At 39.3% G+C, this 13,006-nt stretch overlaps 1 protein-coding gene across 2 annotated transcripts in view; it reads left to right on the plus strand.

Moving 5' to 3' along the window:
* Nucleotides 1–335: 335 nt before the first annotated feature.
* Nucleotides 336–13,006, plus strand: part of LOC117361442 (integrin alpha-M-like) — a 122,328-nt gene continuing 109,657 nt past the window's right edge. For both annotated transcript variants that reach the window (XR_004539651.1, XM_033946785.1), the window contains exons 1-2: nt 336–416; nt 4,989–5,106. Coding sequence is in view for 1 of the 2 variants with exons in the window: in XM_033946785.1 (XP_033802676.1) it covers nt 377–416; nt 4,989–5,106 (158 nt within the window). In the remaining variant the exon portion in view is untranslated. The remainder of the gene's footprint in view (nt 417–4,988; nt 5,107–13,006) is intronic.

The raw sequence follows: 13,006 nt of genomic DNA on the forward strand, positions 1-13,006 counted from the left end.
TCATTGTACCTTTACTTAAGCATTAAAATATACATTTCTACTTTTACCTAAATATTTGGGCCTAGTACTTTGAACAGAACTGTCGGAAAGAGGACATGAGGAAAGATAGAAACATGGAAAATAGTGGCAGATAAAGACCATATAGCCCATCCTATCTGCTCATCTGTACTATTACCTTCCTCTCCTTCAAAGATCCTTTGTGCTTGGTGGGTGGTGTTGAAACAGTAAGAGGAAATGACTAGACAGGAGATTTTGTGAAAAAGGAACAAGATAAGAAGAGAAAGAGAGCAGTAAAGTACAAAAGAATAGAAAAGAAGTCGCTATTCAGGATAAAATAAGACTCCAGCTTGTCCAAGATTTTAACCAACAAGACTTTATGGCAAGATATATTCTCTTTCTTCTACTATGTGGTAATGGTATGTATATTATATATCAACTCATCAGAATAATGAACTAAAATTATTTCATCAATGGAAACTGGTTTGTAGTATTGAAACGTGTGTTGTCTTATGGTTATCATTTCTAATTCATGCAGTATGGCATTAAATCTGATATATATTGCTTGTTAGGATGGTAAATATGTCCAGATCTACTAAGTATATCTTACAGTTAAAAAATTCCAATCTATTAAGATCTTTCTTCTTAGATGCAACATGTGAAGAAGCCCAAGTGAATCAGGGTTAAATGGGAAAGAAACTACTATTGTATGGGAAATCAGGAAACATTTCTTCATAGTTTTAACACTGTGACTTAATTCTTTCTCAACTACAGGATTTTCTGTGGTTGTGTCTTGAATCAGCTATCTATTAGTCAAAAGAACAGAGAGCGAAAGAAAGAGTTAAGAAGTGATGGAGAGGAGAATGACTGCGAGGAACACTGTAGATAGCAAAACAGGACAGATTAAAGGAACAGATAATGAAGGGGTGGGGGGAACAGAGGTTAAAGAAGCACAAACAAGAAAATTGACCCTTGGAGCTCCACAGAAAATGCAAATCCAGCAAAAACAAAAAAACTCTGTGGAGATGGTGATGTTCAAGATGCAGGCTTTATTAAAAGTACAAATTAATGATCTCCCGCTTTTAAGAATCCCTCACTTGCGCAGAGTTATGACTCTCTTTTTAGTTATTAATCCACAAGCTTTTATATCTGGATCTTTAGGGACACCTGAGGAAGACAGCATTGTCGAAACACGGACCATGTTGGGTCCATAGTCCCCAACACTTTGGGTCCTAGATATATTTTATGTGGATTATTAATTTGTACTTTTAATAAAGCCTGCATCGGGAACAGAGGTAAAGCATGAAAAAAGTAAAAGGTAGGGCTTTGATCCCTTACAATACTGATTAATATGCTCCTCCTCCAAACTTTACATCCTACAGGACACTGTTCCATTTACAGCCGTGCTTTGTCACATTGTTTCGTCACCTTCAGATTCTCAGACACTATCACCCCAAAGTCCCTCTCCTGTTTATGCATATCAGCCTTTCACTTCCTAGCACATACGGCTCCCTCAGATTTCTACTCCCTAAATGCATCACTCTGCAATTCTTTGCATTATATTTTAATTGCCAAACATTAGATCACTCTTCTAACTTTTGCATATCCATTTTTATGTTTTTAACTCCCTCCAGAGCATCCACTCAGTTACAAATCTTGGCATTCAGCAATGTCACTCACAAATATATTGAACAGAATCAGCCCCAGGACAGATCCTTGAGGCACTCCACTACTCATCTTTCCTTTGAGTGAATTCCATTAACCTCCATCCTCTGGCATCTGTCTGCAAACCAGTTGCCAGTGGCATAGTAAGGGGTGGGGGTGCAGGGGTACAGTCTGCCCTGGGTGCGGTCTTCCTAAGGGCATGGCACCCCTCTCCTCTCCGCCCCCTAACTTCACTGGTGCGAGGTTGCTGCCCGCATCTGCATCGGCGCACTCTCTGATTTCACATCCGGGAACCACGCCTTGGAAGTGACGTCAAAGCGTGAGCCGACGCCAACGTGGGCAGCAACCTCGCGCTGGGGAAGTAAAAAAGGTACGGGGGAAGGGAAGAGGGCATGCACATGGCAGGGGGTGGGAGAGGGGTGTCCCTGGCCCAGGCGCCACTCACCCTTACTATGCCACTGTCAATTCTGATCCAGTTCACCACTTTGAGTCCTAACTTTAGCCTGTCAAGTTTATTCAAGAGCATCATATTGGAAGTACTGCATAAAAAAACCCAGAAAACTAAGGGCTCCTTTTACTAAAGTGTGCTAGCATTTTTAGCGTGCGCTGAAGATTAGTGCGTGCAAACCCCACGCTAAATTAAAAATACTAATGCAATCTCTGTGGAGGTGTTAGCGTCTAGCACGCGCGACATTGTAGCATGCGTTAAAACTGCCCTAAATCTTCAACTCTGTTCAACATCATTAAGGATACCACTGGAGTGTAATTGTGTGCAAAGGCTTTGCTGAAATCTAAGTAAATTGCATCTAGCTCAGGTTCTTGATCCAGTTCTCTGGTAGCCCAGTCAAAAAAACTCAATCAAATTTGTTTGGCATTATTTACCTTTGGTAAAACCATGTTGCCTCAGATCTTGTAACCCGTTGGATTTTAGGAAATTCACTATTCTTTCCTTAAGCAAGGCCTCTATTACTTTTCCTATAACTGAAGTGAAGCTTACCGGCCTGTACTTTCCTGCTTCTTCTCTGTCACCACTTTTAATTTGTTTGTCTTAGACAAAGATGAACAGGAAGTGATGATATGTGACTGAGCTTGGTTACATTTATGTCTAGTGAGTAAATTATTATTTTTTGATTTCTCAATAGATTGATATGGGCTGTCTCTTTACTAAGCTTTACTAAAAACTGTTCAACTTTTACATATCCTAGTACTTGGTTTCTTTTATCTATGGTGCTGATTTTCAAAGCAGTTGGATAACTCAAAATGCCTTTAAAAATGTCTATCTGTAAAAAAGAAAAGTCCAAATCCCAAGCTTGGAAAGTCAGAATCTAGATATTTCACACTGCAGTTTATCCAGGGGGTATGTTGTGGATGTGTTTTTTGGGGACAGGACTAAGGAGGACCCAAAATTAGGATGTCCAACAGTGATTTTTGAATGAGAAGAAATATCCAAGTCTAAAAAGAAGGGCATTTTTATCTAGACCTGTTTTAGTCACATTTAGGTTTACAAAAAGATGCTACTCAATGGCCATGGATTTGGATTTAGAGGATGAGATGTACAGCATCAGCATCTATGAGACAAACTTGTTTTTTTCTGTTGTATAGAATTTTTTGGACTCCTGTTCGTTTACAAAAGTTAGATAGTTCAAAGTCTAATAGATGCTGGCACTGTCATCTTGAAATAGGAACAATGGATCATCTGTTTTTCTATTGTCCCTTAATACTCAATGTGGTCCTTTTTGGGACATTGTTAAAACCTAAAAGTCCAATAGATATAAATAAAAATAGACTTTCTTGTCATGACGGGAGTGGCCATGCAGCTAATATTGAAAAACTGGAAAAATTGGGACAGACTAAACCTTGTGTTTTGGTGGGAAACCCTTTGTCAAAGTTACAGGTATGAAAGGATGTTATTGGAGCAATTAGGGACTAGTAAAAGATTTTAAACCATTTGGAATCCATTAGAGGTTTATGTTAGACAATAGATTACATCTTTATTTAAGGTTTCTGACTCCTAACAAATCCAGGGAGGGGGGTGGGAAATGGGAGGGGCGGGGCGGGATTAAGTAATTTTCTAATACATTTATATACAAACATAAGTGCTGTGTTTTTATAATATTATGTGTATGTATACTTGTTGGCACTTTTTTTCAGTTTTAAAAATGAATAAAGAATTTAAAAAATAAAGTAATCTAATTTTTTTTCTCCTCTTTAGTTGTGGATGCAACTCGGGAATTGCCCCTTAAACCTTATATGTGCCGGTTTATTTAACAGTGGAATTGGATGACTATTGTGCTACTTTATCCCCTTTCTTTCATTTCTGTTAAAAATGGTCTTGCTTGCATTTCTCTATTTATTTAATATGTGCTGTATACAACTCTGTTTTTATACATTGCTTTGATATTATTTGTAGAAAGACAGTATACCAAATAAAGGCCCCCCTTATATCAAGCCACATAAGGGTTTTCTATTGCCAACCGCTGTGGTAAAAACTCTGATGCCGATAGAATTCCTATGAGCGTCAGAGCTTTTACCGCAGCGATCGACGATGAAAACCCTATCGCAGTTTAATTAAAGGGGGCCAAAGCAAATAAATTAAAGAAAAACTTAAGAAAGGGAGATAAAATGTGGGTGCTGTACAGTGAGGCACAGAGTTAATAGCAAAGTCAGGGAACCTTTTATTAAGCTGCACTAGGTATTACGTAATACAAGCCCAATGCAGTCTAAAATGGCATATCGCAGAATGTGCTCGGGTATCCTGCAGTAACTGCCAAATCTGTGTGTACTATGTGCTAAAATTTTTTTTTTTTTTTAGAAGGGGCGTATCTGAGGGGTGGAGACGGGCATTCCTATGCTAATCAGTTAGTGGAGCTACATTAGTATACGCTAACTGGTTAGTACATAGATACTCCTTGAGCTGTTACCACCTACAAAATGGGAAGGGCTCATGCAGTATATTTTTTAATGGCTGAATGCCAATGGCAACATTAGTCCATGGTCATTAGTACAAAAATACAACAGGGCCATTTTTACTGTTGCTGTAAGAATAGTCTTTGTGCTTGGGAAAAATCTGTCTAAGAATCCGCTTTTTACTGCAGCTTAGTAAAAGAACCCCTCGACAATTTACCTAAGGTACGAATATAGGGAGCAAAATGATGTGATCATGGAGGCTTATTATTAGAACTCTGGCAGCATAACCTTCCTCACAGCTCTACTGTCAGTGGGATTCCCACAGCTTCCTTCATTTTATCTATTCATTTTTATATCACCTTTTAAGCTAAGCATTGCTCCATCATTCTACCCAGCACATCAATTTTTCTCTTTTTTAGTGATGATAAAGTCCCAGAGTTTCAATATTGACACAGAAAGTCCCACTGTGTTTTCAGGCAACAAAAGAGGTTACTTTGGCTATAAAGTGGTGCAGCTGAAGGCAGATGGTTTCCCTTGGTAAGAAAATGTACTCTCATCATTCCTATTTACAGTAGAATCATGAGTAGATCGGAGAAAGTTATAATGCCGCTTTATAGGGCAATGGTCAGACCACACTTGGAATACTGTGTCCAACATTGGTCTCCCAACCTAAAGAAGGATATAAAACTGCTGGAGAGGGTGCAGAGATGAGCAACGAAGCTAATAAAAGGTATGGAGAACTTGGAATACGAGGAACAACTTAAGAGACTGGGATTGTTCTCCCTTGAGAAAGGAGACTATGAGGGGATATGATCGAGACTTTCAAAATACTGAAAGGTATCGACAAAAAAAAGCAGGAAAAAAATTATTTACAATGTCCAAAGTGACACGGACAAGAGGACATGGACTGAAGCTAAGGGGGACAAGTCCAGGACAAATATCAGGAAGTTCTGCTTCACGCAACGAGTGGTGGACACCTGGAATGCTCTCCCAGAGGAGGTTATTGCGGAATCCACCGTTCTAGGATTTAAAAGCAAACTAGATGCACATCTCCTTACGAGAGGCATAGAGGGATATGGGTGACTAAAATTACACCAGGTGTACACCTGGCTGGGCCTCCGCATGTGCAGATCGCCGGATTTGATGGACTGAAGGTCTGATCCGGAGATGGCAGTTCTTATGTTCTTAACCCCCCTTATATAAAAGTGGGCTGTGCAGCTGCCTAGTCACTGCCTGGGATGGTGGGATAGTGGGATGAAGGGGACACAATAATTTTATTTGTTGAGGACCAAGGCCGGGATCAGGATTGGCCTGAGAGACTTGGCAAGCTTAGTAACAAGACTGATATTTGTTTATTTATTTATTTTAAAATGTATTACTCGCATCCATCCAACAATTCTGAGCGAATTACAATCCAACATACATAATTAAAACAATGTCACACACTATGAAAAGACAAAAACAAATCATTTCATAAACTATAACAAAACAAAAATATTCTTCATAACTCAGTCGTTTGCCAAAATAAAATAAGATTCACTTAAATAATTTCTACTCAATCATTTGCCAAAACATCTCTAGAAAAGCAAAGTTTTAAACAATTTGCAGAACTGAAATAAACTGGTAGCTTTTGGAAATAAGTTGTCTACATCAGGTTTTATCTTAAACCAACACAACTTTACTATTGCTTTCAATTGATGAAGAAAACTCCCAAAACAGTTCCTTACATGTAGCCAACTATATACTGTATACCAGTTCTCCTTCATTTCTCCAGCACAAAAATACTTTAAAAAATGTTATAATACTGATCCTTTAGTTAAAGGTGTTCCGCAGGGCTCGGTGCTCGGGCCGCTGCTTTTTAATATATTCATAAATGATCTAGAAACAGGGACAAAGTGTGAGATAATAAAATTTGCGGATGACACCAAACTATTTAGTGAAGCTCGGACAAAGGAGGACTGCGAAGAATTGCAAAGGGACTTGGACAAACTAGGGGAATGGGCAGAGAGATGGCAGATGAAGTTCAATGTTGAGAAATGTAAAGTATTGCATGTGGGAAGCAGAAACCCAAGGTACAATTATACGATGGGAGGGATGTTATTGACTGAGAGTACCCAAGAAAGGGACTTGGGGGTAATGGTGGACATGACAATGAAGCCGACGGCACAGTGCGCAGCGGCCGCTAAGAGAGCGAATAGAATGCTAGGTATAATCAAGAAGGGTATTACAACCAGAACGAAAGAAGTTATCCTGCCGCTGTACCAGGCAATGGTGCGTCCGCATCTTGAGTACTGCGTCCAGTATTGGTCGCCGTACTTTAAGAAGGATATGGTGTTACTCAAGAGAGTTCAGAGGAGAGCGACACGACTGATTAAGGGGATGGAAAGACTTTCATACGCTGAGAGATTGGAAAAACTGGAACTCTTTTCCCTGGAGAAGAGAAGACTTAGAGGGGATATGATAGAGACTTACAAGATCATGAAGGGCATGGAGAGAGTAGAGAGAGACAGATTCTTCAAACTTTCAGAAAATAAAAAAACAAGAGGGCATTCGGAAAAGTTGAAAGGGGACAGATTCAAAACGAATGCTAGGAAGTTTTTCTTTACACAACGTGTGGTGGACACCTGGAATGCACTTCCAGAGGACGTTATAGGGCAGAGTACGGTACTGGGGTTTAAGAAAGGTTTGGACAAATTCCTGCTGGAAAAGGGGATAGAGGGATATAGATAGAGGTTTATTGCACAGGTCCTGGACCTGTTGGGCCGCCGCGTGAGCGGACTGCTGGGCACGATGGACCTCAGGTCTGACCCAGCGGAGGCATTTCTTATGTTCTTATGTTCTTATATAGAACAGTAAAATAGTACCTTGTTGCAGTGGCATACTTAGGGTATGTGATACCCGGGGCCGATCATTTTTTAACACCCACACACACCCTCCCCCCCCCCCCATATAAAGAAATATTTTTAGTAATGTTATTTATTTATATAGCCTAAGTCCAACATTTCTCCTTTCTTCTCTCCCCCCTCCACCATATGCAGGATTTCTCCCTCTCACCCCTTTCTTCCTCTTCTCCAGCCCATGTCCAACAATTCTTTCTCTCTCCTCTACCCCCAAGTGCAGCAGCTTTCCATTCCTCCCTCCTATCCCCCTGTGCAGCAGCTTTCCATCCCTCCCATCCTCCTGTGCAGCAGCACCTCTGGACCTGACTGCCCCCCCCCCCTCACACACACACACACACAAACTGTGAGATTTAACATTCCTTCGGGCTTCCAACGGCAGCAGCAGCGGTGGCCAACCAATAGAAGCAGCGCCAAATGGGCTCTTTGCTGCCTGCTCAGCCAGGGCTTCTCTCTGCCCTGCTGGCATGCCTTCCTCTCTGCCAGTCCCACCTGCTTCTGCGAAGGCAGGACCCAGCAGAGAGAAAGGCCCAACGCTGGCAGAGTCGCAAAGTTCTTGGATCATGAAGTCGACCCTGGGAGCACCCCTTCATGGTCTGCACCCAGGGTGGACCGCTCCCCTTTCCTCCCCCCCCTTGATAGAAAAACACAGCCAGCTTGATGATAACTCCCAATAGTCAGATGTAAAGGATCTGCTACCTGCATTTAGCATGGTTGTAACAGTAAAAGAAACCTCCCTTAGATGTAACCAGTCCCTTAGCTGGAAAAGACTGTAGTCTGAATGAAAATACACTACATAAATAAATCTCCTTCCTTTGAGTTTCTATGGGGAGCAGTGGTTCCCCATACCACGACACAATGCTAGACAGCATGCTTGTCAGTTCTGATTCTGGTCCCAGGAACATGTGAATCCTTGTTCCAAAAACAAGTGCCTTTGTTTGTCCTCCAGTGGGGTATAGGCAGACTGATTCTAAAAATTGCAAAAACCATGGCAAGCTTGGCAAGAAAATAAAATTAGTGGATCTCCCTGTGAGATGGAAGATTAGAGGCAGGAGAATACCAAAGACAATTTTGGCAGGCGAAGCTGGAGCTTAAATTGTTTGGGGGTGTTCCTTCTGCCACCAGGAACATCCCTCAAGTACAATTTCCTCCTTCATTTCCATAGGCTTCTAAAAGTTTCCCCGAGCCACCAGAAGATTCTGGTGCCAGAAATCCTGAGCTTCAAAACAGGTGCAGCAAGCATACAGGAAAAAAACAACAGGTTAAAGGTTCACAAAAGGGGGGAATCAGCTGGAACCCTACAAGATTGGGCAGGCACTACCCTGGACACCTGCTCCCACTTTGGATGTTACAAAGCCCTTTACAATCTAAAAGGCATTCCTATCTGCAGTGTGATGGGAGACAGCTAGAACCCCGTGAGGGTGTGCAGGCATTGCCCTGGATGTCTGCTCCCACATTGATTGTTGCAAGGCCCTTTACAATCTAAAAGATGTTCTTGTCTCAGGTATGTGACTGCATGCCTGAAGGGGCATGACCAAAGGAGCAGATCTTGCCTCTTTGGAGTCATTTAGGAACAAGGAGCATGGAATTCTCCACTCCTAAGGGGAAACATAAGACTGAAAAAAGGGGCTATTGGCAGTTCCTGTAATTAGAGGTCCTATGGATCTTCACTTGGTTCCAACTACACCGTCAGCTTCTATATTGGGATTGAGTTTGTCATCAACTACGGAGATATCGCTTTCATCAGGAAATTCTTCTCCTCCCCCCCCCCCCAACCTGCAATGAATTTGGAGAACAGCACTCTCTTTCAGCTGGAGTAAACACAACAGGAGTTTGTTTCTCTTGAGTATGCTGCAACTCATGATTCATCATTGAATTTAGCTGAAAAGGTACTTTCACCAATCTCTTTGTCTTATACTCCTCTGATTAACAAATCCAAATCGAGTGATCATTTTATAAAAGATGTTTATGAAGGATTCCGGAACTTGGAGCCTGGGTGGATGGCTGGCTAACGGCTGAGCTCCCTCCCATGAGCATTATTTATTTGAATTAAAATAACAATTTTTTCTTCTAATTCAATTTAAATCTGTGGAAATGTCCTCAACTAAACAAAAGTTACAAGAAGCTCCTATTAAATCAACAGGAAAAACCAAAAGATTAAAAGAAGATCCACAGTCTTCCAGTGAGATTCCTTTGCCTATGGATGCCTTAGACATAATTGAGGTAATGGAAGAATTTAAGGAAAGTCAATTTAAATCTAATGGAAATGAAACAAGAAATGAATCTTATGAACAGCAAATTTGACTTATTAAATAACAGAACGGACAAGATAGAAAATAGAATGGAAAAATTGAACACATACAACAAAATAACAAAGAAGATCATAATATATACTAAACTAAACTAAACCTTAGGTTTGTATACCACACCAACTCCATAGTCGTGGAGCTCGGCACGGTTTACAGGAATTGTGGTGAGAAAGGAACTCCAAGGAAAGGGCTAGATGAAGATCGGAGGAAAGAAGAATGTTTAGAGGACTAGGATGTCAGATGAGGAGGGAGTGTTAGATTTTTGAGAAAAGCCAGGTTTTCAGATGTTTACGGAAGAGTTGGAGAGAACTCAGGTTCCGAAGAGGGGAAATGAATAAATGGAAAATGGAAATGAAAATTGAAATGGAAATGGAAATGAATAAAAAAAAAAAAGACAGATCTGGAAAACAGGTCTAGAAATCAGAATATAAGAATAATTGGATTAAAGGAAGGAATTGAGGGGAAAAATATGATCTCTTTTTTAGTAGATGTGATACCAAAAATTCTTCCAATTAAAATAAAAGGTCCACTAGAAATTGAAAAAGCACATAGGATTTACAACTTAGACAACCTCTGAAAGAAGTAGGAGCTAAATATGCATTATATTACCCTGCACTAATAAGAATTACATACAAAGAAAAATTTCATCAGTTTGATGATCCAGAAAAACTTAAGGAATTTTTATCGTCTCAAGAAACGCCTATGAATTAGAGGTTAATCTATTTATGGAATCAAAACTATGGATGGAGGGCAGTGTGTTTGAAATTTTGTTTTTATATGTTTAAATTGAATGAGAAAAGTCTGGATTTGGAGGAAAATAGAGGAATTTTAATAATTTTTTTTTTCTTCCATACACTTTAATGGAAACAAAGATGGCTGATGCAACTGATTTATTAACTGTATTGGAATGATTAGAATAGTTTCAAATTAAACTGAAGATTCTACAATAGAATGGAGAAAGCAATGTAAGAAGATAAATTTTAATATATTCATACTTACCTGACGTCAAAAGGAATCTAAAGGAAAAGGGGAGGAGTATCGAATGAGGCCTTGGGAGGATTTCCTTCTGATACACAGCCAGGAAGTTTCCTGGTAGTAATCTCATGGTAATGGTGAGATGGGTTGTTGCTGAGAGACAAGCCTGCATGTTTTCAAGTGTAGGAGATGGACAGATCCCAGGTGAGCTGCTGCGGGGAAGGAGGTGAGGTCCCAGGGGGGCTATGGTTCGCCTGCTCCCTGTTGTTTCCGATGGTGGCACGGAGGGTTCGTCTTGAGTACAGGATGTGAGATGGCTGAATGAGCTTTGGTGGTTCCTGAGTCGCATTGAAATGAGTGAAGTCACAGCTATGCACTTAGATGTTTTTCTCTTCTGGGAGTTAAGTGACTGTGCGAGTAGGGAGAGTACAAGCTGTTCCGCTCGGATGTCTTCCTCTTCCGGAGTTCAACGGAGGCTGTAGGAGCCAGCAGAGATCAAGTGGATGTGTTCAGCTGTCTTCTTCTTCAAGGGAGTAACGGTGATTGTGTGAGCCAGCAAAGGCCTATGGTACAAGATGAATTGGTTGAGCCCGAGAGGGTGAAGATTGTGAAAATTACTGAGATTGGTTGCATAGAATGTGGAGACGGAGGAGACTTGGGGATAGCTAATATATACTACAGAAGCAGGTCGGACTCCTTCTTCTCACAGCTTAATTAGCAACATGAATGGCCTTTCAGTTGGGGATGATCGAAGCTTTTTACTATTAGGCATAATGGTAGAGCCCTGGGTCTTCTGGAGTTATAGCAATGGACACAATTGAAGCCCAATACAGGAAAATTAGTACAGAAACTGCAAGCTTTAAGTATGTAGGATGTACCTCCTGTAGTGCTGCTTTAAACAAAATATAATATGCTGTTTTTAAACATTAAGGGCATAGTATAAGATGATTTATTTGCACTAAAAGATGTGTCTTTGAGAATGTTTAATTAAAGGCCTTGCATATAGGGAAGAATAAGGAATAATAGTCATAGGTTCTAAAATGTGTTGATAGGATGGATGAGAAAGTTACTTAAGTTATTTGAATATAATAATAGTCTAGAGTGAAGTAGAACAAGATTAAAAAAATAAATAAATAAAAAACCCGCTTGATTCTTGTTATACAACAATGATATGGTTATCAATACATTAGTTAAGTTATAAAGAAAGCCTTATTAACTAAATAAAGTTGTTTATCTAACTTATTTAACATTTTAGGAGGATGCTATATTTTATCATAAACATTTTTCTTGGATAAATTGTTGAAACTAATTATTATGAAATAAGTAGACAAAAGGTATTTATTATTTGCAATGATTAATTCAACTTCATGAATATGGTGTAATAAATGTTTAAAGATATATGTAGGCTACTGCAGAGTCAACAGTCCAACTTTCTCATTCACTCAAATACTCCTTAAAGATTTTATAACGGATCTCAAGTGTTCACAGTTATACCACCACTAGAACACGTCTAGGCGTATAATTAACAGTGAACTATTATCGGTCCATAGTTTTTTTTTCACTTTCTTCATTTTCATAATGGCCGGGTTTACTTTTACCTGAGCTAAATACCATTACAATACCTATATAGGAAGAGTATTGGAGTTAAGTAATTTTAGTGCAAAATAAAAGATAAAAGATATTAATTATGAAAATGGAGAAAGTGAAAAAAACCCATGGACCGATGATAGTTCACTGTTAGTTATACGCCGAGACGTGTTCTAGTAGCGATATAACTGTGAACACTTGAGATCCGTTATAAAATCTTTAAGGAGTTTTTGAGTGAATGAGAAAGTTGGACTGTTGACTCTGCAGTAGCCTACATATATCTTTGAAGATTGGGTGCACAGCACAAGATTATTATAGAAGTGTTTGGTAATAAATGTTTAGACATGTGATAATTCTAATTTAGAAAGTTTTGAAATTGAGTATTTTATAAATAATTTAAATTGAATTCTCATTTCAATCGGATTTGATGAATTGAAATATTATAAAGTACTTATAGTTTAAAATTAATTTAATATAGTTAAAGATATGGTAAAGAAACTCTAATGTGATTTGACATTTAAATTGAAATATTAACATAACGAAATATTAAATTATTCAGTTCTTTATTGAAATGAATTAGGTAGACGTTTATGTAATAGGCTTGGGATATATTTAAAGAGACAATTAAGGGATTTTAAATATATGGATGGATTAATCTGTTTAATATAG

The sequence above is a fragment of the Geotrypetes seraphini genome, chromosome 5 (genome assembly GCF_902459505.1).
Source record: "Geotrypetes seraphini chromosome 5, aGeoSer1.1, whole genome shotgun sequence".
NCBI classification, from domain to species: Eukaryota; Metazoa; Chordata; class Amphibia; order Gymnophiona; family Dermophiidae; genus Geotrypetes; species Geotrypetes seraphini.